A 27,937-nucleotide genomic window follows, 5' to 3' on the forward strand; every position below is an offset into this window, starting at 1 on the left:
AGAAGACATTGACATTGCCCTCGACACCTGTGCTGAAGTGGATGTTGTTGGAATTGATTTTGCCAAACGACATGGCTTGAGGCCCTATATCAAGAAATACCCTCAACTTCTAGAGGGAGCGGGAACTTTAAGGCCAAGGACCTGTGGGGCGTTCTGGGTTTCCTGGGAGATGACCGATTATCAGGGAATTGTTCGCTCCTACACAAGACCGTTCTTAGCAGTTGAGAAAGCGTCGAGTGATGCTCCATTATTGCTTGGAGAACGCACTTTAGCGGAGATTGGGATTACAGTCTCGTTGAGAACTGAAGAGAAGGGCGGAAATAAGTGGCAATATGACCTGAACATCAGCGGCAAGTCCTTCATTAAGGCTGAGTCTTCGAAGCGATTTCAGAAGAGGCTGAGAAGTAGCCCGAAGGTGTATGCCCTTGTTGCTCAAAATGTTCCTGACGAGAATGAGAGTGACAACAAGAGCCAGGGCAACCTTCCGGAGCAACTGACTAGTTATGGAGACGTCTTCTCAGCGCACAATGCTGCCACATTGGCACCGAATCGCGAAGGAGTCGACTTAGCCATCGAGTTACAGGACGGCAAGGAGCCTCCATTTGGACCGCTCTATCCGCTGTCACGGACAGAGCTAGAGGCTCTACGTCAATATCTGGAAGAGAATCTTGAGAAGGGATTTATTCGGCCCTCAAAGAGCCCTGCCGGGTCTCCAATTCTGTTTGTACCAAAAAAGGATGGCACCCTGAGACTCTGTGTGGACTACAGAGGATTGAATAGTGTCACGGCCAAGAACAGATATCCTTTACCTTTGATTGGAGAGATCTTGGACAGAGTAAACGGTGCTACCATATTCAGCAAGATCGATTTGAAGGATGCGTACTATCGCATCAGAATCAAGCCCGGAGACGAATGGAAGACTGCGTTCCGCACGCGATACGGTCATTTCGAATATTTGGTGATGCCGTTTGGGCTGACTAATGCACCCGCGGCATTTCAGGCCTACATCAACCATACCTTGCGGGGACTGGTGGATGATTTCTGTATAGTGTATCTCGACGATATTCTAGTTTTCTCCCGATCCGAGCAAGAGCATACAGAGCACCTCCGCCAGGTCTGTGAAAGACTGCGGCAGGCTGAGCTATATGCCAAACCCTCAAAGTGCCAGTTCTACCAAAAGGAAATGGAATTTCTCGGCTTCATCATTAATCCAGAAGGAGTCAAGATGGACCCTAGCCGGGTCAAAACCATTTCAGAATGGAAGAAGAACCCTCCTGAGTCATTTAGGGATGTACAAGTGCTATTAGGGTTTTGCAATTTTTATAGGCGATTCATCAAGGGATATTCCAGCCTTGCTCGACCTCTTACGAGCCTGATGAAGGGCAGTAAGAATGGCAAGAAGACAGGAGATTTTAAGAAGGAATGGGGCCAGGCACAGAAAAAGGCATTCATTCAATTGCTTAGTGCGTTCGAGGAAGCACCTTTGCTACGGCACTTTGACCCAGATCGGCCAATTCGAATGGAGACAGATGCGTCAAAATTCGGCTTGGGAGCGATCTTGTCACAGTTGTTTGAAGGGCGCTGGCACCCTATCGCTTTCTATTCCAAACAATTCAAGGGCCCTGAATTGAATTACGGGACCCCTGATCAAGAAATGATGGCTATTGTCGAAGCTTTCAAGCATTGGCGACATTATTTGGAAGGCAGTGCGTACCCTATTGAGGTGTTAACTGACCATCATAACCTACAGGGTTTCATGAAACAACCAAGACTTAATGGCAGGCAAGCACGATGGTGCTATTACCTGACGCCATATGACTTTGTGATTAAATGGCGATCAGGGTTGACGAACCCCGCTGATGCGCCGTCACGAACTATGATATCCAGGCGGAACGAAGTTCTCCAGGATCCATCTTCAGAATTGTTAGCTACGCTGGAGGCGAAGATTGCCCGCGTACAACAGATTATCATTCCACATCGCTTGAGGGTGCTGCGGTCCCAAGATGAGGAATTGGATAATAGGGTGCTACGGCCCCGAGATGAAGAACAAAGAAGTCCTCTAGAGGAGGCACCCCTAGAAGATGGGGTAGAGGCTAATCCCCTCTTGAGAAGTCCTCTGGATGAGGCACCCCTAGAAAATGGGGTAGAGGCTGATCACCTCTTGAGACTGGTCAAGTTGCAATACCTGACCAGGAGACGGGCAAGGGCTGCGGTCCAAGCCGAGACACCAACGCAGATGCCTAGTATAGGACTGCGAGAGTTGGTGGCCGCTGCGCAGAAAGAGGATCCTTTCTGCCAGCGAGTGGTTAAAGATCTCAGGAGAGATCCTTTAACTAGACAGTCATTCCAATGTGAGAGCGACGGAGTGTTGCTCTACAAAGGGAAGAGACTGGTGGTCCCTAATCAACGAAGTCTTGTGCACGAGCTTCTGCGATTACACCATGACGCAGAGATCGCTGGACACTGGGGTGTTCAAAAGACCTTGGAATTGCTGCAGCGCAAGTTCAAATGGGAGGGCATGAGGCAAGACGTGGAGGAGTACGTTCAAACGTGTCCTGTCTGCCAGGGAAATGCCGCTCCTAGACACAAGCCATATGGTAAGCTGCAACCTTTACCACCACCGAGCAGGCCGTGGAAGGAGATTTCGATCGATCTGATTACTCAGCTGCCAGTTTCCATGCGGGGAACTGAAGACTATAATGCGATCTTGACGATCGTAGACAGGTATACGAAGATGGCTATATTTCTTCCAATCAGAGATGACATTGCTGCACCGGAGTTGGCTGAGCTCATACACACGGAAGTAGAGCTTAAGTTTGGACCTCCAGCTGGTATTGTAACTGATCGCGACTCAAGAATTACGAGTAAATTTTGGGCATCGTAGACAGGTATACGAAGATGGCTATATTTCTTCCAATCAGAGATGACATTGCTGCACCGGAGTTGGCTGAGCTCATACACACGGAAGTAGAGCTTAAGTTTGGACCTCCAGCTGGTATTGTAACTGATCGCGACTCAAGAATTACGAGTAAATTTTGGGCAGAAATTTGCTACCATTCATTGGTCAAGCGCAGATTATCTACAGCTTTTCATCCCCAGACGGATGGCCAAACAGAAATTCTCAACAGGATCGTTGAAACTTACCTTCGAGCGTTCACCAATCTTGAGCAGATTGATTGGGCCAAGCTATTGCCAACAGCTGCTTTTGCATATAACAATAGTCTGAATCACACACTCCGGATGTCGCCTTTCCGAGCTATGTACGGTTATGATCCCGAATTCTATGTCGACGTCGCGGACGACGTCCCCGAGGGGGAGATACCCGCAGCCAAAGACAGAATCAAAAAGCTACACGAACTTCGAAGAAAACTGCGAGATCAATTCATCAAAGCACAGCAAAGACAAATCAAGTACTACAATCAGAGACACACACCAATTGAGTTCAAAAGAGGTAGTCTTGTGAAGCTGTCAACTCGCAATCTGAAGCTGAAGAATAAAAAGCTTCAGCCGAGATTTATTGGGCCTTTCAGAGTGACTGAAGTCATTGGAACACAAGCTTACAGACTGTCACTGCCTGAGCAGTATTCCAGACTCCATGATGTGTTTCCGGTTCAGTTAATAGAGAGGTACCATTCGAGAGATGACAATGATGAAATGCCAATACCTGAGCTTGAAGAAGACCCTGATCAGTACGAAGTTGAAGAGGTCAAAGACAAGCGGGCTATCAAGGGCAAGGCTCATTATTTGGTGAAGTGGACAGGTTGGCCTTCAGAGTACAACCAATGGGTTGCTGAAGAGGATATGGCCAATGCCCACCGTGTTATTCGCAGTTTTGAGAGATCCCGCCGAGGCAAGAGGCGGAAGGAAGAGGTGGATAGGGGGAATACGAAGGGGTGAGTACGAGAGACATTGTAGTGGTTTTCCGAAAGAATAGCTATAGCTACGTCGGTTTTCCCACTACATGGACGACTTAGTCCAGCGAATGCGTGTTTCATGAACTCAGGCTTGCGAGGACGAAAGCCTTTGAGGGGGAGATAGTTGTAACAACCCCCCTCTTCCCCGGAGTAGATTGACATGTCACTGGTGATGGATATATCACTGGGTGGTTGAGGTGTCAAGTGTGATTGATATATCACAGGGGAATGGACATATCACAGTGTGATATTGTGTGGTGTAAATTATAGTTTGTATTATCGACATCACATAGGAGATTCCGGAATCACCCGGTCTCTCAAATGTCGATCTATAAGAAGGTGCCTCTGATCTTCAAGGAGGAGGCAGACTTCAGTCGAATAGACATTCCCCCCCCCAACTTGCATACTTCTTCTAGCTACGCTATAGTGATCCCTCCCTGAACCCTTTTAGTGCAACCGCACGTTACATATATACAATATGGATGAGACAGGATTTGCAGTTGGCGACACTCAATCTACGCGTATAATTGTCGATTCTACTCAGAAATCGAATTGGAAGGTTACTGCAGGGAAGCAAGAGTGGGTAACTGTGCTGGAATGTGTTGACGGAGCCGGCGGCGCCATACTACTAATGTTATTTTTATGGCCCAGAATACCAATTCAGCATGGATTCCGCAGAATACACCTTCCGATTGGCGCTTCTCAACGAGTACTAGCGGCTGGACGACTAATAACCATGGTTATGAGGGGTTACGGAAAGTATTTGAGCCAGAGTCACGTATTTGGGCCAGAGTCACGCAAGAAGTTTAAAAATCGGCCACGGTTACTGATTATGGATGGCCATTCTAGCCACATCACGGGCGATATGATTGCTCTATGTATGGAGAGTGGTATTGACCTTCTTATCCTACCTCCTCATTGTTCGCATTTACTTCAGCCACTTGATGTTGGGGTGTATGGGCCATTAAAGAGCCGTAGGTATGACCAAGAGCGGCGTGCAGCTGCCAACAACAAGACTGAACGTGACGGTAATGCTACCAATTAAACTGAGCCATTATAAAATGAGCGTAACGGTTGTAGATGTATGAAATTTAATTATTCAATCAGACACATGGATGTAACTTTTTATGTCGTAAAAATCCAAAGTGATGAGATACACTAATGGTGCCATATGGGCTGATATATGGTAGCTCAACTCTTATCCCTCTAGAGAATCTGAAAAAGCGCTGTCTCCAGGACTCCATATCAGCTGGGCCACTGTGGAAGTTTAGTGTAGCTTTGGATAATTTATTGGACGCGATTCGCTTCTGCCCAGGAGGCACAAGAATCAAGGGTGTTGTACCACTTTTGCATGCCCGTTTCGTCAAAATCCGGCCCCGTGCCGCTGTCCGCCATTCGCCCCCAGAGTTAGGGGAGGACGTCCTACATGTGCACCGAACTTTTGTGGCTTGTTACGCTGCATAACCCTAACCTTCTCGTGCGGTGGCTCGCACTTCCCGGCGTCGCAGCGGGTTGCAGAGTAGATTGGTCAAAACACCCTTACCCTGGCTGGCGGCTCTGTGTGCCCTTGCCCCGTTGAGGGTTAGGGTATTGTTGTTGCACGAGTCAGACGCCATCGGGCCCAAGCTTGCGTCAGTTCACAACTCACACACGTCGCCCCACTAAAATACTCCCAAGTCACAGTCTCGGATCACAGGAGTGGAAAAATCTTAAGATCTGAACTCATGCCGTTCTCGGACGAGTTCTTGCCTGCCACCGTTTGCGCTTTCGCTCCTTTGATCTTTGCTTTGCCGCCCTACCACGCTCCGTTTTGTCGCCAGCATCGTGTTATTTCACTCCTGGTTATCCCGGGACAGCTATTATTATTGTCGTGTAAGGAATGAAGCGCTCCCAGTACTTCGCTGTCTTGTTGCCAGCCCTCGGGGTTCTCCACGGCTTGCTCCTGCTTCCCCTCGCATTGCCAAAACATGGTGCGATTGTCACACCTGTCGACGTCCTGGAATCTATCATTCTAGGTCTCACAGGATTTTGCGTTTTGCTGGGACTGCGGTTGTTCCTTTCGCTATTCCCACTGAGCAGTGTATATACGACGTCGCTGCTTCTTTTCCTTGTTGGCGTTGTTGAAGAGATTGTTCACTTCCTTCTCCTTCGACCTATTCCCAAAGCTACATGGCATCCGGCATATATCCTTGGCTTTTCTTGGTCAGTGGCCGAATGCGCAGTTTCTCTTTACCAGCTTGTACCTCCTCGACAGTACAGATATTCGCGTCTCAATGGAGAGGATGACTCCGATGAGGAGACGGCTGTCCCAGCGCTAAGTGCGAACGCCGACCACCCTCGCGACAACGCTTCCGAAATCGACATGTCACTAGATCCCGAAGAGCAGGACTTGCTGTCACCTGGCGAGCACGGAGATCAGCCACACCCGGCCGCTACTTTCTCGGCTGCCGCAGCCATCAGCCAGCGTCAGCGGGAGGATCCAATCGCGCCACTCATCGGCACGTCGTTGCTCGATCTACCCACGTACTTCCCATTCCTTTGGCGGACGTCAGCACTACTGCACCATCTGGGCTTCTCCCTTCTTCTAAGTCTGCAGGACGTTGGACAGGCCGGAATTATTAGCGCGGTTATTTTCGTTTGCTTGTACAGGGGTATCCTCAGATCGATCTGGGGTATTGGAATCATGAGGTATGTTATAGTTTGCATATTTGCTTATATATTTTGATACTAATTTTAGCAGGTTTGGTGTCGTTACGGTCACATTCCTCACGCTAGTCGGAGGATTGCTAAGTTTGGTCGTCGGTCTTTCATTGTGGAGAGCCATCTAAGCGTTCGATTCGCCGTCCGACATCACTCGGTCATCCGATATTTCTACTCACACTGTACACTTCAACCAATTACGTTGTTTTAAAGTTTTGTATTTGGTTAAATGGGATTATTGGTCGTGTAAAAGTATTTGGGTTAAAAAATGTAATTTGTTAATATGGTGTAGTTAAAAAGTTCGAACGGTTTGCGCTAAGGGTTTCTTTAGTCAAAGGGAATGATGAAAAAGTTTGCATTATATGTCTAGCCTTGATAATGAATACAAGTAGGATTTCTGACTTCTAAATTGTTGTAAAGCTGGTGATCACGCAGCCATCACCTGTGGTAACCTCGAACGATGCTCAATCCGCTCAGGGGTTGTGATTTGTCTGATCACTAAAAGTCGTAGTGAGTTCCAAAGTTCCAAACGCACTCTTATCCTGGATAGTGATGGACACGAATACAATTTTCTCTATTCGCATTCGTATTCGTACTTCCTAGATTAAGTGCTCATTCCTATCAAATAAAATGTCGACGACGAATACAAATTGCGAATAATATACGAGGTTTTGCCAAGACGCTAGCGAATGGCCAAACTTTAAACTAGCCAGTCATTTCGAGTTCTGACTCGTCCCCAGATACTACTATAATCCTCTCGCCAGCAGTAAAAATCGGTCTGATAATGCGAAATTCTTTCCGACAGCTATGGTCGATAACTTGTCTGTTGGCTCGTTCAAACGCCCTCATCGTGCTTAATATATTTACTGCTTAATATATTTACGAATAAGTTATTACAAATAATTACGAATAAAACTATTTTATTCTTATTCGCATTCGTAAGCAAGAAATCGTCAATTATTCTCATTCGTACAAAATGTTATTCGCGTCTACCCCTGCAGTTATCCATCATATGTTGAATTAATGTTATAATTAACGACAAGCGCGCATATGGTAGAGGTGGCGGTGCCCTTCTCTGTTTACACCAGCATATGGAGCCTTGCAATATGGAGCCTTGGGCATTTTCTACGCCCAAACGATAAGTGTCAAAATTGTATCATATACTAAAGAACGCTCATGAAAGCGTAGGTTAATTATTTTCAAGTTCCGAAGTTCAAGCGGGGCATTTGGACGCAGGAATTGGCACTGGGCTAGGGTAACGCTTCACGGGGGCGGGTTGCGGTCCCAAACCTCAGTAAATAATTTTCGCAACAAAATTTCCAGTCGGAATTCAGAAGGGTCGGTCTCCAAGGCATATTTAGTTGCATAGACGATTTTACCCAGCTACTCCCTTTGTTTGGTCGCGTGTGCATTATGCGGATCTAGGAGAAGAGAGTTAGTCAAAGTTCGTTGCACTTTGTACGAATGCAGACCATTCCCACCAGATATATTGGGAGTCGTCCACTTCTCGGCCATTACCGACCCCTGCACCCATACGGGCTGGTCTTCAGGTTGACATACGACAAATGACTTTAGGATGGCAGGCGCGGCCGTTACGCGTGCTGGTCAGATCATGCCGATGTGCTCGGGCGAATGTCATTGGATCTAGCCGATGTGCATCATTAAGTGCATTTGCGCCAACTATGACGACGTCAAAGACAACGGGGCTAGGAGCTTGCTGTGGAGTGCGGTGGATTAATTCTGCAAGTAGGCCACCTCAGATAGAGGAGCCCTGGTTGGTTCAATCAGACCAAGAGCCGCTGCGGAGAACTCAAGAACCACAGAGTTGGAAGCGGCATCGGTTAACAGAATTGAATACTGCTGAGCGAAGCAAAAGTAGTCATCCGACTTATTCCGACGGCCTCGAGAATGAGGAACAATTTAATGTGAATGAAGACGTCCAGATGAGCGACAACACGGACGACATTATTATTATCGACCAAGGCAGATTCGTTAAAAAGCGTACTGCAGTCACCTCGACAATACAGTTAATAGAACCTGAAATTATAGACTCGAGCGCAATGCAACTACTAGTGCAGGAAGCACCTGGCTCGGAAACGTTGGTAGAGTCGATTAATGAGTTGCGCCCTAGCTCGAATGTCATGTCGGAGAAGCGATACGCACAGACAAAGCAGATTCTGAACGGGGCATTTAATCGAGATCAGTTAGTCAAATACGCGAAGTTGCATGGCGATCGAGAATCGTCAAAAGCAGCGGCTATCAAGTTCATTATGGATAAGGTGTGGCAGCTACGGATTTCTGGGACTGTTCGACGCGATCTCTTAACCGAACGCGTGCACTACTTTAAGGAACGACGAGAACTTGTTTTGATGCTTTCCAAAGATGCCAAACTTCCACGAGAGTGGTCGAAGCTTGGAGCCGAAGTCGTTATTAGTCCGAGCAACCTAACTCTGGTTGTTCGTGCAACTGAGGAGATTGCCCACATAGTTATAAGCAAACTTGAGCATGTCTTGAGGAACATCATAGATGTTACAGTTGATCTTTCGTGTTTGTCGCATGAGTCAAATGCTACTATTGACGCTATTCCGCTGGGTGTTATTTCGCGATTGACCAGCAGTGCGGTAGATGTGATTGACCGGACAACACTTCGGATCTCATCCCTGACGGCGTCGCGGATTGATGTCGCGCGAAGGCTTGTCATCTTGTCGCTGAACCTTTACCGCCGTGAGAGGCAAAAGCTTCTCTATCGTGCAGGATCGCTTGTTTTAAGCGACACTACCTTCTCCCGAGTTCACGAGGACGAAAGTTTGCCTTGGGATTTTAGGAGTAGTCAGTGGACGAGATGGCGCTCTGTGAAGCTCCGCCCATACATTGATAACTCACGTACAGTCTCAGAGTTCGTGTTGGAGTATCCGATGCTTATTTCGCGGGAAAGCGCAAAGATGAAGTGTGAAACTTACAAACTCATCGATCCGAAAGACGATGGCGATTATGTCCAGCAGCTAATTGGATTTCACCCGAACCAAAATGCTGATAAGATAGTCAGCGACACTGTTCGCTCGCTGATCAGAGGAATTGCTGAACAGGAGGAGGGGCGGAGTCCGCAAGCCGATGAAACTGCTGCAGATGCCGACTCGCAGCAAGATGAATTGGATGCCGATGAGCTTTACTTTGCTCATGTCTTTAATAAACTGAACGAGTTAACGAAGGATGATGTGCTCCTGAATCATCAGGGTTATGTCCTGGATCCACCGGAATACACTGCCACGTGCGAATCACCTTTGTTGTTTCTTACTGGCCCATACTAATTCAATATCAGATTCGGGTACGCGCTCCACGAGGAAAACAAAATTGGCCACGACGCCGACAGACTTCGAAAGTCTAAATTACGCTCCTCCGAAAAGTACATGTTTTTGGAGAATTCGCCGATATTCACGCGCTTGATTGACAAGTTCGCTACCATGAATGCCTCCATTTCTGGCCCAGGCATCTCGGTCGGCGAGTCTGTCGATCGGATTCCGCGGCACTTGTTAGAGCTCATGCCACATAGCGGCCAGTCGGCAATCAACACTTACGTCGTTCTCAGATTCGTGCCCTCGCCTTACGCACACCCATCCAACTTTACGGATTACCCGCCTATTGAGATGACGATTCCGACGACAGACAAGTGGATTACGGAGACCAATGGGGTGTCTGTGCGAGCCCAAGAGAGTGATGCCGTGATAGACTTATGTTTGCAGCAACAGGAATTAGACGTGCGATTCCGACGACGGGTGGCAGGGCGTGTCTCTACGGATCAAGTGGGCATTAAGAGCTTTTTGGAGAAGATGGATATTGATCTTTTGAATCGGAAAGTCGTCAGGATTCCACCGACGTTGGACGTTGCCATCCACAATGACGAGAATTGGTCGCAGGTGGAAGATTCGTCGCCAGAGGTGGTAACGAATGAGTCAAAACCGTTAGACGGAACGGTCCGGTACCTGTTCAAGTCGTTTGAACAGCGGAGGGAGTTGAAGTATCGCCATAAGAATTACATTCTTAAGTATTGCATTGTGGAAGGTGGCGTCCTTGATGGTCGGCGAATCGAAACAAAACTAGAATTCGATCCTCAGGTGAGCAGCGAGCATACCGAGGATGAACTCCAGAGGTTCGCAACGGCGGCCGTTGATTTGGCCGTGGGCGCGACGATGCTGAGTAGAAGGTAATTTGTACAGTAGATTTCATGACAGATAATGTAAGACGAGCGAAAACATTACGTCCGTTCCAGTTAAGCTTGCAAGGCAATTCAAACTCCTAATATCAACGAATGCTAATATGCAAAACATCCTTGAACCTAAATTCCAATTCACTGATTAGACTCGACACGAATCCATGCAAATCAGTAAATCCCTTGCGGGCATCACCACGGCCGCGTTGCCATGATCGCCGACTCCAAGACTGACGATGACGTTCTCGTTCAAATACCCTTCGTAGCGGTTCATATTGGTCTCCCAAGCAACGCTGACCGTGTACAGAAACTTGCCTTCGACATTGAATTTTTGTTCCCACTCGTCTTCGTTATCGAATCGGATGTGCTTGGATCCAAATGCGATCATCTCGAACGGGGCAGTTGCTTTCCACAGTGCCACGTAGCGCTTGTATTGCACTTTGAATGTCTCTGGCGTTTCTTTTCTGTGGAGAAATGCGAGGTACACGGTATTTTCTGGTTCCGGTTCGCATTGGCCATAATCGCACAGCACGATCTTGATGGCGTTTGTGGCCTGGTGCCAGATTGCGTCCTCGTGGATGCACGTTTTTTCTAACGGGCTCGTCATGTTTGACGTTGTCAGGCCATTTCCTACTAGTCTGGAGAAATGTCGGGAACCGTTTCGTAGCTCGTACTGCACATAGCCTGAGCCGGTCTCTGCGTCGTAGAACATGAGATAATTTTTCTCGATGGGCTGCCGGCCCTCTGTTCGGGTTAGCTCCATGACCGTCGGGTATTGGTTCAACAAACCACGAGTGACCCTGTAGCGTAGAGACGGATAGACGGAACGGAGATCAATTATCCACAGACCGAAACATCCGTATCGAGATTGCTGGTTGAACATCATCAAAGGGGCGCCGGTATTTGACCAGAAGACCCGCGGATCATGGTAGCCGGGGACATCAGACATGTAGTCAATACCGGTACAGTCGCGAGCAGGAGTCTGAGGGACGACAAGCACACGAGGATTTGTGGCGCAACCGATTAGCCTGTTCATGACTTCGAACCCCCATGGGTTTATGAACGGCTCGTCGATGTACTTTCCTTCGCATATTAATGACTCTTGAAAAAACCCACCACCACGGACGCGTGCCACAATTAGAAACGGATAGTGCGAGGACGGGGGGAGTGCGATAATTGAAGGATTATAGGTCATGGGATACCGTTCCGAAGCAACCCTGACTTCAAAAATCTTGTGCTTTAGCGAAACGAATGAGTCAAAAACTTCAGCTGCAGGAGGCTCGCCCGTTCTGCATCTCCATAGGATCTCTATATATTTTTCTTCTGGATGCCGGGAATATAGTAGCGACCGAGACACCTGTTTACCAAACTTCTTTATTCTCTTGGACTGCCGTGATCCTTGCTCGCTCTCAGGGGTCTCCAATATTGCTATTGCTTCTGCAGGGTCGATGCCTGCATCTTCCAATGACTGAAAATAAGGCGGCAGCTGAAACTTGGTGTGTCGACCAATGTCAGGAAGCGTCAACTGCTTCGTTTCAAGGCGCTTCGGCAGGACAAGACGGCTGAGAACGTAGAGGGAGTAGAGCAAGGCTGCGACAATAATAAACTGCGCCCTGCGCTGCGGCGAGCCGGCCATATGTCAGGACTGATCTTAAAACCGATCGTGTATGCGCAGTAGCAATCGTGGAGAAAATATATCGAGATGCGGGCAATACAGAGAGATTTTAATGGCCCGGTCGATAATCACAAGCCAAATATTATGCAGAGTGAGCTTCCCGTACAGTGTATTGGATGCATCAGGCACAAAGAATATGCAACACAGTTGCAGCAATCGCGAGAGTTCGTTGGTATGATGGAGAACTGGTAACGGACAAGGGGTCGCGACTCCTGATGAGCCTCGCCTGTGCTCATCAATCGGCAAAAGGTGAGGAGGGAACTGTTCCAGGGTTGCGGTTGTCCTTATATGACGACTGCACACTCCCTGACCCTTCAGACTAGTTACGAAATGCCCGCCATCGGAAATACTCAACTTATGCTACCTACAGTATACTGCATGCTGCCGTATATCTTTACAGCTATATATACTTATCTCTAATCGTGAGTTGCGAGGCGACTACTGACATACAAGCCATTAAACCCTAGCCGCTACCCCTGGAAGTTTAAATTTATAATGGCCGTCACACGACGTTAGTGGGAGCGCTACGGGACTGGCCTGGTATATCGCAGCTGTTGCCAACAACAGCAATGCATTTCCATAATGGACGTAGCTGGATCTTGTGGGTGATGAAGAAAATGCAGAAGAACAACAGAGTTGTGGTTGTGGGGCTTGTGGTGTGCTTGGCGCACCCTTTGTGCCGTTCTATACGAGAGCAGGAAGGCTAGGGTTGTCACTCCATCAAGCGGGCCGAATTAAACCGCACATGGTACATCTCTAAACTGTCCAGCTACCAGCCAAATCAGCAACTAAATGTACGGAGAAGACGAAGACGCACCGCTTCTCGATCAGTACGGCGGTCCGATTCCAAGTCCGTCCGGATCCACCTCCCTCGTGTCTGGATCAAGGCCGCCCAGTGGGCAAAGCTCCCGTACGGACGCTTCGTCTGGATCAGAATCAGCACGGCCATCTTTCGCAGGCCGCCGACCTCCTACTGCCATTCCGCCTGGTCTCGGCCCGCCAAAACAGGGACCACAGCGGACCTCGAAAATTGTTCAGAAGCTGAAACTATTACCTGAGAATCCACCATCGCATGCGGATCAGGCACGGCCAGAACGACCTCTTCCCTCCGGGCCTGACAATTTTTACAGGGATCCAGAGCGCCTCGGCAAGGCAGATCGGAGGACGCTCCCACGAGTTACAGCATACTGCACCGCGTCATCTTATAGACTGAAAGAGTTTGCACGGTATCTTCAAACCAGAAAAGCGCATAAGGCAGTTCCAAAGCTATTTGATGAGTGTCTGTATTCAGTATACTCCTATCGACATGACGAGCCCCCTCCAGCCGGCACAAAAATACCTTACGATGGAAGTAGCAGCTCAGACGGGTCGCCCACGGACGGCTTGCTGAAGAAGCCAGAGGAGCAGGACTTGGTACGGTTAGACTCGGAAGGCGCTGAGATCCGGATCGGGATCGCACAGTTTTCTGAGATCTTTGTGTTTGAGTATGGAGTCGTTGTTCTGTGGGGCTTCGCCGTGCAAGAGGAGCAAAGATTTCTGCGTGAAATGCCTCGATTTGAGCTGGAAAAGCTGGCACCGCAAGACGTGCAGATTGAGGAGTTCAACTACTACGTGACAAAGTCCTATCACCCGAGAGTATGTATAAATGGTTTATGGTGCAACGATGGCAAATCTGACAGGGATAGATTTATAATGATTTCATTGCCCTGCGAGATGCATCAAATTATATGACCAAGCTCTCGATTTCGCATGCTATCGCACAGTCAGTCAAGATCTCGTTGTTCGAAGAGCTGGTTGATCATACTATCAAGACCACACAGGATATTCCGATAGGTATAGCGAGAACGGGCAAAGTTCAGATGTCGCGCAAGAAGATTATGATGCAGATTGGAGATTTGTTTATTCTGCGGATCAACATTAATTTGCATGGTTCGATTATCGATTCGCCGGAACTAATGTGGTCGGAGCCGCAGCTGGAGCCCTTGTACCAGGCCACGAAAAGTTATCTCGAGATCAACCAGCGCGTGTCTGTTCTGAACCAGCGGTTGGAGGTTATTTCAGACCTGCTGCAGATGCTGAAAGAGCAGCTTGGACACGCACACGAGGAATACTTGGAGTTTGTGGTTATTATTTTGATTGCAGCGGAGATTCTCGTGGCGTTGATAAACATTGTCGTGGACATGGTTGCTGAGGCGAGGTGATCTAGCTTGCATTGCTTAATTTACTCTCGGAATATTTGCGGCGTTTTATTATGGCTTGATCTGTGTGTACATATATTTGTAGTGCGGAATTAATAAAAGCGGAATAATGTATGATACTGTGCGGCCCCCAGAACGTCTCAAACAATCGCACCGTGCATCTTGCAGAATGCGGACAGAACATATTAATGTATAATTAGCAATGCATATACAGTATATACTACTATTATAACATTAATACATCAATTTATTAATGCATACTGGCAGCGGACAACACATTCGACAATTGGTCGGCGCGGAACGGTGCATGTCGAGTGCGAGTCACTAACCCCTGCCAAAATAACGCACAAGGCACAATGCGCTATCGCCGCTTTCTGACTCGCCTCCCAGAAAATGACTTTTTCTTTCGCCCTCCCGCTCCTTCGATAATCCCCAACCGCCATCTTACAACGCAGCACTTCTATACATGCGTTCTGTCTGCTAATCCGCCAGTCTTACTGTCCGATAATGCACGGCTCCGGCCTGCTGTCCTCCTCACCCGCCGCCTCGCGGCCGATCGCCGTTTCGGTGCCAGTACCTACTCATTCGCCCCCGTCCCACTCGGCTGCCTTCCCTGAGCCCCCGACGCCAGCGCCGTCGCCCGGTCCGTTCAGCAGTGGCTTCTTCTACTCTCAGACATCGCAATCACCGGCGCCAACTGAAGACCCGTATTCCGCGTCGCTCGCTAATCTTGCGCGCGACTTCTCCGCCATCGCAAGAAGTCAGCGCGAAGCACTCTTGTCCGCTCTACTGGACGCCTGCGACACGTCAACTCTCTCCTTTGTACTTGCATACGTCTCTCCGCTCCTAAAGAAAGACCCTTTCAGGGTACTGCCGAATGAAATCTGTCTGCGCATCCTCTCCCACATCGACGACCCAAAGGCCCTTGCCCGCGCCGCCCAAGTGTCCAGGCGCTGGGCCGCAGTCGTCTCTGATGACATAACATGGAAAACTCTTTGCGGTATGCTTTGCATTTTTTCTATTATGTGATGTTGCCCACTAATGACTTTCAGAACGACTGCACTACAAGAAGCCGTCATCTGATCGAGAGTATATCCCAGCAACGCAAGGTCAGCTCTCGCCGCCGTTCGTCCATACCCCAGCATATGGTGATCCCGCTGCGTTTTCGCTTCCGCAAAACTCGCCAAATGTCACTACTACGATCTCCGTTTCATCTCCGCCAACTTCGAGCACGCCCCTTACGGCTATGCCCATCTCGGTCACCTCGACAACAACTCACGACGGTGAGCTCTCCATGATGGAATCGACTTATATCCCCGTCGTCTCCAGTAACATCCGACCACGATCCTATCGAACTTTGTTCAAACAGAGGTACATGGTCGATTCTGCATGGCTGACTGGAGGTTTGGTCACTGCCCGACACGTCACGACCGACCAGGGCGTCGTGACCTGCCTGCATTTGACTAGAAAGTATGTCGTCGTTGCACTGGACAACTCACGAATCCATGTCTTCACGTCCGACGGCCGGCTCATTCATACCCTCACCGGCCATGTTATGGGCGTCTGGGCCATCATGCCCTGGGACGACACCCTCGTGTCTGGTGGCTGCGATCGCGATGTTAGGGTATGGGATCTCAAGACTGGTCGGTGCAAAATGGTCCTACACGGCCACACCTCCACCGTACGGTGTCTTAAGATGAGCGACAGTCGTACGGCGATTTCTGGCTCTCGTGACGCCAGCTTACGTGTGTGGGACATTGAAACCGGTACTTGCAAGCACGTATTGCTTGGGCACCAGGCCAGTGTCCGTTGTCTCGAAGTCCATGGCGACATTTGCGTCAGCGGAAGTTACGATACCACAGCCAAGGTCTGGAGCATCTCCCGTGGCGTCCTGTTGCACACTCTTGCTGGCCACTTTTCGCAGATTTACGCGTTGGCATTTGACGGCGTCAAGATCGCTACCGGTTCTCTCGACACATCGGTCCGGATCTGGAGCGCAGAGTCGGGTCAATGCCTTGCGGTTCTTCAAGGACACACATCTCTTGTTGGACAGTTGCAGATGCTGGGTGACACACTGGTTACCGGGAGCTCAGACGGATCTACCCGAGTGTGGGACTTGAAGCGGATGGCGTGTGTCCACCGGCTTGCGGCGCATGACAATTCTGTCACGACGCTCCAGTTCGATGAGCACAGGATCGTCACTGGAGGCAGTGATGGCCGCGTGAAGGTCTGGAACGTCAAAACGGGTCATCATATCCGAGATCTTCCATGCACGTACGAAGCCGTCTGGAGAATCGCTTTTGAAGACGAGAAGGTCGTCGTTCTTGCTTCTCGCCAGAATAGAACGCATATGGAAGTAATTAGCTTTGCTCCGCGGATGCAAGATTGGGAACTTTAATAAAATCTGCACTGCATTTGTTGCACACATACGGGCTGTATCGATTACGTTTTGGGTATGTTGCGCTACGGTATGGTGTTTGTATGGGTGTTAATACTGTCTGCTTTTGGCCGGCGTACTCTGTGATAATTTGTATTGGGTTTCTCATTGTAGTAGATCATGCTACGCTATATCGCGAGTTCGGGTTTCTAAATGTTTGGTTTTTGCTTCTTTGTACATCTAGGATCAATCCATACACGAATTTATATTAATGAATTAACAGTCGTTTACATTGTTTACACATTCAATGATGACTCGCAGTATAATCTTCGTCACACTCGGAGGTAGGTCATCCTGTCTAAAAGTTAAAGTGCCGAGAACAAATGGAGAAAACGATACGCAATCTCATCAAAATAGACTATACAATGATAGCCGAGGCCATGCTTCTCGTGCAATCAATTAGTTTCAGTGTACATCGGAATGTTGTAGACCGGGTTGATGACTGTGAAAGGTTTCATTCGTATGTCGACGTGTCCTACTAGCGCACCCCTATTCTTTGTGCCAAGAAGGACGCTGACTTAAACCAGGCTACGGTCAAAAATGGATGCATCCTTTTCGGTTACGACACTGGTTCTATCAGTGGCATTATCGCCATGGATATGTTCAAGCAGCAGTTTGCTACTGAGCATCATGCCGACGGGTCCCCATACCTGACTTCTGGTCAAACTTCGATGATCGTTTCGCTTCTGTCGGTCTCTTGTCACTGATCTCAGAACTGCTCGATCGTGTATGACGACGAATTGTTGTATTGCTCGAAAATGAGCTCTGGTAGTTGCTTCGACCCATAAAGTTCTTGTCTTCAGTACCGATTCGCGTGTGCCCAATAAATATCTGAATCTGACTCCCAAGATTGCTACCCGACCAGTCCATGGTCCCGATTGTGATGAACGTTTGCCTACAGCGGCCATATGGTGGCTTTCGATGACGTTATTCGCTGCATTCGCGGTATTATTCAGGGGTATGACCGCACGCTTTTGATTGTAACAGCGTCGAACTTCACAGTCGGTGATCCTCAACGTTTACACCAGCCAATTGATATTCTGTCGTGATTAACGCAGCGCGGTAACAAAACGCATAGACCATGGCTGCGAATATAGATCTCGTTGAAATCAGAGACTTCCTAGTCGATCTGGCAAAGCAAGCCGGCGAGCTCATCACTTCCAATACTGGGAAGACCAGCTACGACGACAAGGTCAATTGTATGTCTCCACCGTCGCTGATCAAGGCCAGAAGCTAACTATTGACTGACAGCCGTCGACTTGGTCACAGAGACCGATGCTGCGGTCGAAAAGCTTGTCGCCACGATATGCGCTGAAAAGTACCCTCATTTCGAGTTCATGGGCGAGGAGAGCTACGTGCCCGGTGTTACAAAATTGACCGACAAGCCGACGTTTATTGTCGGTAAGTACATCTGACCGTTGCTTTCAACCTGAATCTGACAAGAATAGATCCAATTGATGGTAAATTACTGGCGTGGGACCAGGCTGCATGACGTAACTAATCTAATCAGGCACGACAAATTTCATTCATTCGTTCCCGTTCAGCTGCACATCGCTCGGCTTTGCTATCAATCGCCACCCGGTCGTCGGCGTCGTATACAACCCGTTCTTGAACCTCATGTACGCCGGGATTAAGGGCCGGGGATCATTCCTCAACGGCACGCAGAAACTCCCGCTCCGCGAACCGCCTGTGGGAAGCAAACTCACTCTGCAAAACGCCTTGATCGGAATCGAGTGGGGCACCCAGCGCTCAGGCGTGAACTTCGAAGTCAAGACGGACACTTTTAAGAAGTTGGCAGCGGAGGACGGGAATATGGTTCATGGATTCAGATCGCTGGGTAGCGCCGCTATGAATATGTGTGCAGTGGCCGCTGGACAGTTAGATGCTTATTGGGTGAGTCGAAAATACCATTAAAGTTGACGCTGATTTGACTAATTTTTGTAGGAAGGTGGATGCTACGCGTGGGATGTATGTGCCGGTTGGGTGATCCTCACCGAGGCAGGTGGCCGGGTTGTCGGCGGCAACCCAGGTATTTGGGAGCCGGCAGTCGATCAGCGTATATACCTTGCTGTTCGAGGCGGTGATGGCTCGGAGCAATTTATCGAGGATTTCTGGGACTCTATAGAAGGTGAACTAGAGTACTAACCGATGCAGCAAATCGTAATTCATTGTGCAGGTAAATATATGCACTAACATAAATTATACATTAAATTTGAACATAGAATTAATTGTACACTATAACACCATGCCCTAAAAATACTACTCATCTAATTCAAGCTATATTCATATCGATCATATCGAATTTCGGCGTTGGATTATGCGTCGAGATACGCCGTCGAAATGCGACACGCCAGCAATCTGTGGGAACTTTCCTTCCCGCTGCAAGTTATTGAGGAAGTCTTTCGCGAATTCATATCCCACCTATTCATCAGTCAGCTTCCTGATAATATTCTATGTAGACGCCGATGAAACTTACTCCATAGATTTCCTCAAACTTTCCAAAGTCGAGTGTGGCATATTGGTCAATCGGCGGTCTCATGTAAATACATCCTGGTAGAGCCTTTGCCTTCTCAAGTGCGCCAACCGATGACACGTAAGCTAGCCGCGCTTGGACATCAGCCATGCTGGGCACGTTCGGGTGACGAGAGAATATATTCCATCGGTTGAACAACACCCAGAACCCAGATAGTGAGTCGCCCCAGGTCATAGGCGTCGTGGCATCGATGGCTCCCACGTCGACAGCAAAAACAACTTCGGTACCAAGCAACTTCATATGAGATACCGGTAAGTTGTCAAGGTAACCTTCCATAAAAGTTAGTAAAATCCATTCAATTCGGTTCTCAGGGACGTACCCCCATCCAACAACATGCTACCGTTATCAGTGATCGGTGGCAAAAGTCCAGCCAACGACATGGACGCACGTATATATCTCCAAGCATATCCGGCAGAATGAATTTCCATACGAGAGTGCGTAATGTTTGTCGTATTATTGAAGTATTGCAACCAGAAGTCTTCAATACGAGCATCACCAAATGCCTTCCAGATGCCGCGGTTGAACTCATGGCCAGTAGTGTAGCTTGTGGCCGGGTACGTCAGATCAAAGAACATCCTCCAAAGACTTCCAATTCTACCCGAGAACTTCTTGAGCCGGCCGAAGATAGGCACAATGTCTGCATCGCGAGCAAATAGACCTCCAACAAATGACCCAATCGAAGTGCCCCCAACGATGTCAATCGGGAGGCCCGCCTCTTCGAGAGCTCGAATAACACCGAGATGGGACAAACCACGTGCCCCACCTCCGCCTAGGACAAGGCCGACCGCCTTTCCGGATAGTAACCGAGCCAGTCTCGCAAAATCATTCTTGTGTGTCTGGCTACTGATATACACCGGCATTGCTGGAGAAAGACGAGGAGCATGCCTGTATTTCTGCAATTCTGTCTGCAGTGTCGTCTGCACCTTGTTTTTCAAATCCCTGAATCTTGCACCAAAATGCGGCGTCGTCGGACGAGGAACTGTGTTCCGGAATTGCATCTGCACGTGATGATGGGAATGGATCCAGATACGGTTCTTTAGCCATACTTGTGTCTGTCCTGCCGGAACATACCGGTCTGGATGCAGGAGTACCAATTCTTTCCTGGCCGTCGTCTTCATACCGATGAGCATTCTCTCGTATTCGCCAATAGACGGATCAGCATCAGCATCTGCCAGTAGTAGGATGCAGTCAGCCTGAGAAATGCATGTGACTGTCCACGGCGAACTGATTGCCGTATCAGCAACGTATAAAACTTTCTGATAGCGCTCCTCTAAGTCAGTCAGATACCCGCTAAGTTTCAGCTTTCCAAATTTATTAAACGAGTGACGTCCAAGATGTTTCAAGATTGCGGCCTGGTCCAACGTCGCATTCGTTTGCCCAATTAGGGTGAAGGCTTTGGCAAGTCTTTCTCCGAACTCCTTCACCGGAAGGCCAGATGTGACGGGAACAATGGCAACCGTGCGAAAGTTGCCAGATTTTGGAGCAGTTGATGGAACTTCTAACGGGCTTGTCACCTCTTTGTTGACAAGACTGTTCACTCGAGATGCAATTATACGAGATATTTGAATTGTTATGGCGGGATGTCGCATTGACAGGCTCTCGAATAGCATGCGGGGAAATCTCACTACTTCGGTGTCGCGAACTGCGTGAAGAGTAGAAGGCCGTTTCGATGATGCTTTAGTACGTTAGATGCTTGTCGACTGCGCCCGGTAGAAAGAATGAACATACTGAGAACTTCCAGTTCACCCACACTCTCGCCCTGGCCGTATTCGCCGACGAGGACCATTTCGCCTTTGCTCTCTTTGATAGCACGCATACGACCGTTGAGAACGATGTAGATTGAATCTGCTTCATCTCCTTGTTTATATAATACCTCGCCAGCTTCGACCTGGACCCATTCCAAAGCAAAATCTAGATAGAGAATTAACGTTGACAAAATGCTGATCAAGCGCTTGGCCATTGTCAATAAAATGACTGGCTGGCGATCCACCAGCCGCTCTAAGGCCTCTTTGGCAAGAAAGCCAATGTAAACATCGGTGGTAGCACGAATATCCACAAAAGAACTGTATCCGGAAATAGAGCCAAGATATCCGCCTATACCGCCGGGCTTAATCGTATATATTGTTTTGTACTCTCCAGGTCGGTCCTGAGTGCATACGTCAAGAAATCCGTCAATAACGTAGTAAAGGCCAAGATTAGGCTCTCCTTGCTTCACGATCCGAGATCCAGCAGTGAAATGCACAATTTCAATGTCCTTAAGAAGGTCAGCTTTGATTGAATTATAGCTTTGCGCAGGTCCGCATTGATGCGCAAAACTAGACGCAACAGACTCGTCATCAACAAAACTAGCGTTAATGCCATCGAACGCCAGTGGCCCGAGATTCCCCAGGCCAGTCGAGCGGGCGCTAAATATAGACCTTTGCTGCGCTCGTCGGCTTTCATACGCCGATAGTCTAGGACTTGTCTCTGCAGACGTCGAAATCGGTGATTTTCCTTCCAATGACTCTGGCGAAACGCCGAGGGCCTTGAATATGCATTCCAGTATTGCTTGTTTAAAAGTGTCGATTTCGTCTCCGTTGTCCTCTTTAACGGCAGCCATCTTGTCTCGCTCCTGCGTGTCCTTGAAATCTGACTCTCCATACGAAGCTAGAGAGCTCGTCGAGACCTTCGCATGTACCGTAGGCCGTGCAGGTGGGCTTGTGCACATCAACGACGGCGAAGGGGCGAGTGTATATGACAGGGGAGATGTACCCCCGCGCCACGACAACGACGAGTTGGATACCAAATCGCCAGGCAAGACCCTAGTAAAATCGACGTCGTGCTCCAATTTGTCATTTCGATTCCACACAGGGCTAAATGCTGAGCCTCGCCTCCGACTCGGATTCTTGGAGACTTTCAGTTCGCCCATACTGCGCGTGCTTTCAACTTTGCTATCTGATTCCACGGCAGTTTCATTGTCTTGTTCGGAGGCCGGCCGCCTAGCTTCAAATTGAGCTTTGATCCGTGCGACAGCATCCTCACCCAGATAATTCGGTAATTCGTAGCGTGTGAGCTCATTAAATGCAATTTCTGTCTTAATGATTTCAGGCGTAAGGCCGAGATAATTGTGGCCAGTCTGAAACGTAACCCGCTGAAATCTGGCAAGGATCACCTGGACGATATGTGCGGCCGACTTTGGATACTTGCGTGTCAAGCGCCGGAACGCTTCCGCGGGAATGATTGCAATGGTAGAGTCCACAGACGCGCGTGCAATGATTCCGGGTGCGGTCGGGTGCGTTGCCCGGCTGCCTTCCTGCCGCACGGACAAATTAGTGTTAGCCTCTTCGGGCAATACAGTACTAGTCACTTTCTCGGACAAGGGGGGAATATTTGGGATAGGTAGTAGCTTTGGCGACCCTACTATTGCGATCAGGGGATCGCTGGGAATTGGTAACGTCTCCTCAGACAATGAATCATGGCCGGCGGAAGATGTGGCCGACCGGGGCCGTTCGGCCGGTGTTGCGATCTTGATGTCCTCTGTGAAGAGAGACAAGATAGTGAAAAGGGAAGACATTGGAGCGCCGTTCTTCACCTCAGTTAGTAACTGATAACCACCTTCTGCATCACACTCGGCCTCATTGTGGCTGTGGTCTTGGTCATGAGTTCTGGCGTAGATCTGAACGTCGCCGTCGACAACCTGATACTGATTAATGCCAAACTCGGATGAAAGAGCATTGCAATGACATGACAACATACTATACAGAAGCCCTTCTCTTCTTCAAGAAGCATAGTATCTCCCGCAATGAGCTTCCTCGTTTGCACATGTCTGGTGAGTTCATTGAACACCGGCTTCTCCAAGTATCCAAAGACTTTGATACCCGTGAAAAATTCATCCAAATAGCTCGCAAAGCCTGGCTTTTCATACTGGCGCTGAAGTGCGTTAGGATAGAACATCATGTCCAGCTTAGGCTCTTGTCGATGCGGTTCGGCTGGAAGCCGAGAGTAAACATTGAGATACTTGTATCGCACAACGGCCCAGACTACGGTACCGAAGGCAGCCATTATGATGAGCAGGGACGAGAACGAAAGTGTAATACTGAACGAGGTTCCCAGTAGTGCAAGCACTTGGGCGGGAACATAGTAGGCGCAGACTGTTAATAGCCGGAAGAAGAGACGTGGACCCAGCCAGATCACCTTGTTGACAATGCCAGGAGAACCGTGCGGTTCTGTGATTACTGACGAGGGCATGCCGGCGGCATTGATGGGAACAACAAGCGCCGCGGAAGTGGTCGATGAGATCTCTTCAGAAACGGCAAAGCCCACGACAAGACAGAGAAACACTAGAAGACGAGTCGACATGGTGGCGTACAACGGCCGAGCACGCTGTTTGGTAGACGCGCCCCTGGTCCGAGACTGCGAGCCTCGAACTGATGATGCCGTCGGCGAGTTGACTCTACCGAGCTCGCTGGCGACGAACAGAGAACTGGTTAGTTAATTAGAAAAGGCGTGCGCTTGGGCAAGGCGTTCAAACACCACCGACCAGCCATCATCATCTTTGGGCGGATCCAGCCGTCGAGATGTCCCAACGCGACAACGTGATCGCGGGATAACCTAATTGCAGGACCAAGCTCAATCCGCACCACCAATATTTCAGGGGTCAATATCTCGCAAAGACTGATAGTATACTGACCGTCATGGTTTTGTCTTTAGCGTAAGGTATGAATACACCATCCGGAGACGTGCTGTCAGCTCTCTGATGTTTGCTGCTGGTTGTGTAAAATTGTGCGTGACGTTGAGGACACTGCCCTTTCTCAAAAATTCAGGGGTATGTGGTTTAGGGTTTACGACAATTTTCCACTGCTTCCAGTTAGTTATCTCATTTCGATATGTAGCAGACACACAATTGACACGAGTGACTTCCCATCCACTAGCGGATAAAGGTGGCAGTCTATTTTCATTCGAGCAAGCTTCATATACGGAGTTTATTCAATTGCAGTGGTTTGGCCTATCAGTTGTTCCATTGGCTTTCCAATACTACGGCCAAGCGGGATCCAATTCTCCTATAAAAGGATCGCACCCGACAACAGCTACTGCAACATTGACGGAAGCCGAGATAGAGCATACGAGTTGATTGTTCCGTGGCGTTCATAATTGTTCACAACGTACACGACAGCGAGCCAACCAGTACGACTGAACAAATTTAGCAGGGAATCTTGCCACCCGGTCCGTGGTCGATATTTTGAATGCACTAAAACAATGAGTGAACAAAACAATGCGGATACGAGCGCCATCGTCATTTCGCCCACTGTAGTAGTTCAATCCACTGTCGTCAAACCAGAAGCCAAGCTCTCGTCGAAGCGAGGGCACCCGGAATCGCGGACGTCGTCCCCTTCGCGCTCAGTATCTAGAACCCCTGGGAATAGGGATAGTCGCCCTCCAGAAACCGACGTCTCTGCGGAGCCGGAGCCACCCAAACGGATACGGCGAAATCCGACAATAGTCGCAGCTGAGGAAAAGGGCCGGAATAAGCGCATGTTTGGAATGCTTCTCACGTCGTTGGGAAAGTTTCAGGAAGACACGAGTCGTTCAAAAATCGCAAACAAGCGCGAGGAAGTGGAGAGAAGAGTGCGCGAATCGCAGATGAAAGAGTCGCTCGATATGGAACGACAGATACGCGAAGAGCGGCTTAAGCGGACTCGACTGGCTGAGTTTCGGAGGACTCAAGCTGCGTTGAATGGCAGGACTGCAATCATGCGGCAGAATGCCGCTTTACTCAAGACTGACACCACTCCGATTATATACTACAAACCGAATATTCTGAGAAAAGAGGAAGCGGAGACAATATCAGAGCAAGTGGAAGAAGCGGAGTATAAGATTAGGCAGGAGTGGGATGACTTTTATGTCAGGTTTCCAAAAGAAGAGTTTATTGATGCTGTCAATAGTAAGACCCAGTCGTCTGAATCAGTTCAGACAGATGGCCCGCCCGCCAATGCCGATGAAAGTGAACGCGGTTACAAGTCCGACGAGGCGGAAGACGACGACGGTGGAAGCGTTGCAGCTGCTGCTAAGCCTATGTCACCGTGATCTGTTTAAGCGCTGATATGGATTTGTGCTTTAGAATTGACACTTTGGCTTACGTGCACGATTGCGTTGGACTGGTTGAAATCAGCTTGCATGAAAAGGTTTTCTGTACTAGTAGTCTTTGTACAATAATAACTAGCCGAGTTTTTAATTGCCGATGCGAAGCTATGTTACAAATTAATAATACAAAGTGGTACATCTCCAAAATCTATCGATCATTTTCGGCCCTTGCTTCTACTAACAGGTTCCCAACATTCCGTCTGGCCCCATCTTCTTTTAGTCTCTTGTTTATGAGCTTGGTTACTTTCTCAGCTACCATAATAGCAGCCTCCGAGCATGATAACAAAACGCCGACGTCGACTGGCATGTCTCCGCCTTTCTGAATCTGACAGATCTCACGATTCGTATTTGCAGTAACGCTCATATATCCATGCCGGAGAAGTTCCTCTTGTAATGTAGCATCTACAAGCACTGCGACAGACGAATCGTCCTCCTCCTCAACATCGTCATCGTCCACGTCCTTCGCTTCGTCATTCCTCGTCCGGCCAGAAATAGCGGACGACGCCCTTCGAACGTCAAAGAATGAAAATGTGACACAAACCGGTACATGCAGCACTGCCAGCGGAACTGGTACTCTTTCCGTTATCGGATGCACAATAACCTCTCTCCGACTGCCAACGCCTTCGATTGTGATATCTGGTCGACGGAAGTGCAACAGCCCAGCACTAACCGCAATACAAGCTGCATCCATCAGCCCGCCATCGTGGTCCAAGAAATGCACATCGGCCCTGACGGCCCAGCACTTCTCGCCAGATATAATACACAGCGATTCGGTGTCAAGTGCTCCTGACCTGCGGATTGATTTTTCAACAATTCGAGAGATCACAAGCTCATCTTCCGATTTGCGACCAGCTTCGAAAGTCGGCGCCGCCATAGGACTGATTTCTGTTGCTATTATAAACAAGCCATCGTACGGTCTGTCAGCATATGGCTGTGTTATTTCGGCCGAAATCCTGGCGATGACCCGAGTCCTTCCAAGTTTGACGTCCACGACGCCATACTCGGTTGAGCTAAACGAAATGTCGAGATCCCGGAGCTGATTAAAGGACCGGCTGTCCAGCCGAATGCGCTCGGTTAGAGCCTTAAGCACAAATGTGTTCTCTATTGTCGACGGTGTTAAATCCCGTGGCATTTTGATTGATCAATAATATGAAGTTGACCGAAATTTTTGGCTATGATACACAAGCGGTTGCGGTTGGGACATCGCAAAAACTCCACCACCGGCTCACACATAACCTTCAGTTGAGCACTGTTATCGTCAAAGACCTCCGTCTCACGACCACATCTTCCTATACACATCGCAGATAATACAATACAATGACTACAGCACATAGACCAACGTTCGATACTGCGCGCGGCAAGGACTCGCAGGCGCCAACGCGTATTTATCATAGCCGCATGCTCCCGGCACATACACAGCTGAAGTACCGAAAGCGGGGGCAGGGCGGCGTGGCAGACCGTGAAGACTTGACTACTCCTGCTACATCCGAAGAGCGGCAGTGGGAAAGGGCGGCCATGAAGCGGGAGTTGCTGGCTAAAGAGGCCGCAAATGCGGAGAAGAAGGGGCGCAAGATCGTAAATTCTGCATCACAGCTAATGCTTGAGGCAGGCAATGCAGACGAGGACGAGGACGAAGAAGAACGGAAACAAAAACGGCGGAGGATGATTCTGGAAGAGGCCGAGAAAAATGAAGAGGCGTCTGACGTTCAAGGTGACGGCGAGAATTCGGGTTCCGACACTGGAAGCGAGCGAGAATCGGACAGTGAAAGCGAAGACGAACAGGATGAGGAAGACGAGACAGCGGAATTAATGCGAGAACTTGAGCGGATCAAGCGGGAAAGGGCAGCTGAGAAAGAGAGGCAGGAACGGGAACGTCAGGCTGAGGAGGCGGCTCAACGCGAGAAGCAAGCAATTAAAGGAAACCCATTGCTGTCCTTTAACGACGGGTTTGTCAGTTCGGGTAAAGCGGTGAAAAGATGGGATGAGGAGGTTGTCTTTAAGAACCAGGCCAAAGGGGTTGACGACAAGCCGAAAGGAGGCTTCATAAACGATATGTTAAGGTCAGATTTCCACCGGAAGTTTATGAACAAGTATGTAAAGTAGGCATCGAGCATATGTTTGTATATGTAAGATTCACTCATTCTTACTTTGCG

At 49.0% G+C, this 27,937-nt stretch overlaps 10 protein-coding genes across 10 annotated transcripts; 7 read left to right on the plus strand and 3 right to left on the minus strand.

Annotated features, from left to right (window-relative positions):
* The first annotated feature begins 5,501 nt into the window (after positions 1-5,501).
* POJ06DRAFT_248514 (uncharacterized protein) lies at positions 5,502-7,016 on the plus strand. The gene is made up of 2 exons (XM_056187039.1): positions 5,502-6,602; positions 6,655-7,016. Exons 1-2 carry the CDS (start codon positions 5,794-5,796, stop codon positions 6,740-6,742), a joined length of 897 nt encoding a protein of 298 aa, XP_056045459.1. The 5' UTR covers positions 5,502-5,793; the 3' UTR covers positions 6,743-7,016.
* Positions 7,017-8,296: 1,280 nt separating this feature from the next.
* Positions 8,297-10,819, plus strand: POJ06DRAFT_266621 (mitochondrial inner-membrane-bound regulator-domain-containing protein; the record flags this gene model as incomplete). The annotated part of the gene is made up of 2 exons (XM_056189167.1): positions 8,297-9,882; positions 9,934-10,819. The coding sequence occupies 2 exons, from the start codon at positions 8,297-8,299 to the stop codon at positions 10,817-10,819; spliced, it is 2,472 nt and encodes an 823-aa protein (XP_056045460.1).
* POJ06DRAFT_75309 (uncharacterized protein) lies at positions 10,762-12,537 on the minus strand. The gene has a single exon (XM_056191508.1). The coding sequence runs from the start codon at positions 12,455-12,457 to the stop codon at positions 10,967-10,969; it is 1,491 nt and encodes a 496-aa protein (XP_056045461.1). The 5' UTR covers positions 12,458-12,537; the 3' UTR covers positions 10,762-10,966.
* Positions 12,538-13,250: 713 nt separating this feature from the next.
* Positions 13,251-14,987, plus strand: POJ06DRAFT_248517 (uncharacterized protein). Its single transcript, XM_056187040.1, has 2 exons — positions 13,251-14,131; positions 14,182-14,987. Exons 1-2 carry the CDS (start codon positions 13,289-13,291, stop codon positions 14,695-14,697), a joined length of 1,359 nt encoding a protein of 452 aa, XP_056045462.1. The 5' UTR covers positions 13,251-13,288; the 3' UTR covers positions 14,698-14,987.
* POJ06DRAFT_75347 (WD40-repeat-containing domain protein) lies at positions 14,980-17,235 on the plus strand. The gene is made up of 2 exons (XM_056191509.1): positions 14,980-15,694; positions 15,747-17,235. The coding sequence occupies exons 1-2, from the start codon at positions 15,202-15,204 to the stop codon at positions 17,090-17,092; spliced, it is 1,839 nt and encodes a 612-aa protein (XP_056045463.1). The 5' UTR covers positions 14,980-15,201; the 3' UTR covers positions 17,093-17,235.
* A 977-nt stretch (positions 17,236-18,212) lies between these two features.
* Positions 18,213-19,276, plus strand: POJ06DRAFT_194433 (inositol monophosphatase; the record flags this gene model as incomplete). Its single annotated transcript, XM_056184952.1, has 5 exons — positions 18,213-18,330; positions 18,383-18,532; positions 18,580-18,591; positions 18,642-19,024; positions 19,076-19,276. 5 exons carry the CDS (start codon positions 18,213-18,215, stop codon positions 19,274-19,276), a joined length of 864 nt encoding a protein of 287 aa, XP_056045464.1.
* Positions 19,277-19,423: 147 nt separating this feature from the next.
* On the minus strand, positions 19,424-24,002 carry POJ06DRAFT_194638 (uncharacterized protein; the record flags this gene model as incomplete). Its single annotated transcript, XM_056184959.1, has 5 exons — positions 19,424-19,552; positions 19,608-19,933; positions 19,984-21,339; positions 21,393-23,340; positions 23,400-24,002. 5 exons carry the CDS (start codon positions 24,000-24,002, stop codon positions 19,424-19,426), a joined length of 4,362 nt encoding a protein of 1,453 aa, XP_056045465.1.
* Positions 24,003-24,899: 897 nt separating this feature from the next.
* On the plus strand, positions 24,900-25,727 carry POJ06DRAFT_236652 (pinin/SDK/memA/ protein conserved region-domain-containing protein; the record flags this gene model as incomplete). The annotated part of the gene is made up of 1 exon (XM_056185912.1): positions 24,900-25,727. The coding sequence occupies one exon, from the start codon at positions 24,900-24,902 to the stop codon at positions 25,725-25,727; it is 828 nt and encodes a 275-aa protein (XP_056045466.1).
* Positions 25,728-25,891: 164 nt separating this feature from the next.
* On the minus strand, positions 25,892-27,007 carry POJ06DRAFT_248526 (ribosomal protein S5 domain 2-type protein). The gene has a single exon (XM_056187041.1). It carries the CDS (start codon positions 26,914-26,916, stop codon positions 25,933-25,935), a length of 984 nt encoding a protein of 327 aa, XP_056045467.1. The 5' UTR covers positions 26,917-27,007; the 3' UTR covers positions 25,892-25,932.
* Positions 27,008-27,899, plus strand: POJ06DRAFT_248527 (Pre-mRNA-splicing factor Cwf15/Cwc15). The gene has a single exon (XM_056187042.1). It carries the CDS (start codon positions 27,102-27,104, stop codon positions 27,885-27,887), a length of 786 nt encoding a protein of 261 aa, XP_056045468.1. The 5' UTR covers positions 27,008-27,101; the 3' UTR covers positions 27,888-27,899.
* The last annotated feature ends 38 nt before the right edge of the window (positions 27,900-27,937 follow it).

This window comes from Lipomyces tetrasporus (assembly GCF_029532465.1).
Source record: "Lipomyces tetrasporus strain NRRL Y-64009 chromosome Unknown POJ06scaffold_3, whole genome shotgun sequence".
Lineage (NCBI taxonomy): Eukaryota > Fungi > Ascomycota > Lipomycetes > Lipomycetales > Lipomycetaceae > Lipomyces > Lipomyces tetrasporus.

Excerpts from the sequence above, each read along its gene's own strand:
- POJ06DRAFT_248514 (XM_056187039.1), top strand. The coding sequence starts at position 5,794 with ATGAAGCGCTCCCAGTACTTCGCTGTCTTGTTGCCAGCCCTCGGGGTT. Across the intron at positions 6,603-6,654 it reads TGGGGTATTGGAATCATGAG|GTTTGGTGTCGTTACGGTCA; the intron begins GTATGTTATAGT and ends TAATTTTAGCAG.
- POJ06DRAFT_75309 (XM_056191508.1), bottom strand. The coding sequence starts at position 12,457 with ATGGCCGGCTCGCCGCAGCGCAGGGCGCAGTTTATTATTGTCGCAGCC.
- POJ06DRAFT_248517 (XM_056187040.1), top strand. The coding sequence starts at position 13,289 with ATGTACGGAGAAGACGAAGACGCACCGCTTCTCGATCAGTACGGCGGT. Across the intron at positions 14,132-14,181 it reads CAAAGTCCTATCACCCGAGA|ATTTATAATGATTTCATTGC; the intron begins GTATGTATAAAT and ends TGACAGGGATAG.
- POJ06DRAFT_75347 (XM_056191509.1), top strand. The coding sequence starts at position 15,202 with ATGCACGGCTCCGGCCTGCTGTCCTCCTCACCCGCCGCCTCGCGGCCG. Across the intron at positions 15,695-15,746 it reads AACATGGAAAACTCTTTGCG|AACGACTGCACTACAAGAAG; the intron begins GTATGCTTTGCA and ends AATGACTTTCAG.
- POJ06DRAFT_248526 (XM_056187041.1), bottom strand. The coding sequence starts at position 26,916 with ATGCCACGGGATTTAACACCGTCGACAATAGAGAACACATTTGTGCTT.
- POJ06DRAFT_248527 (XM_056187042.1), top strand. The coding sequence starts at position 27,102 with ATGACTACAGCACATAGACCAACGTTCGATACTGCGCGCGGCAAGGAC.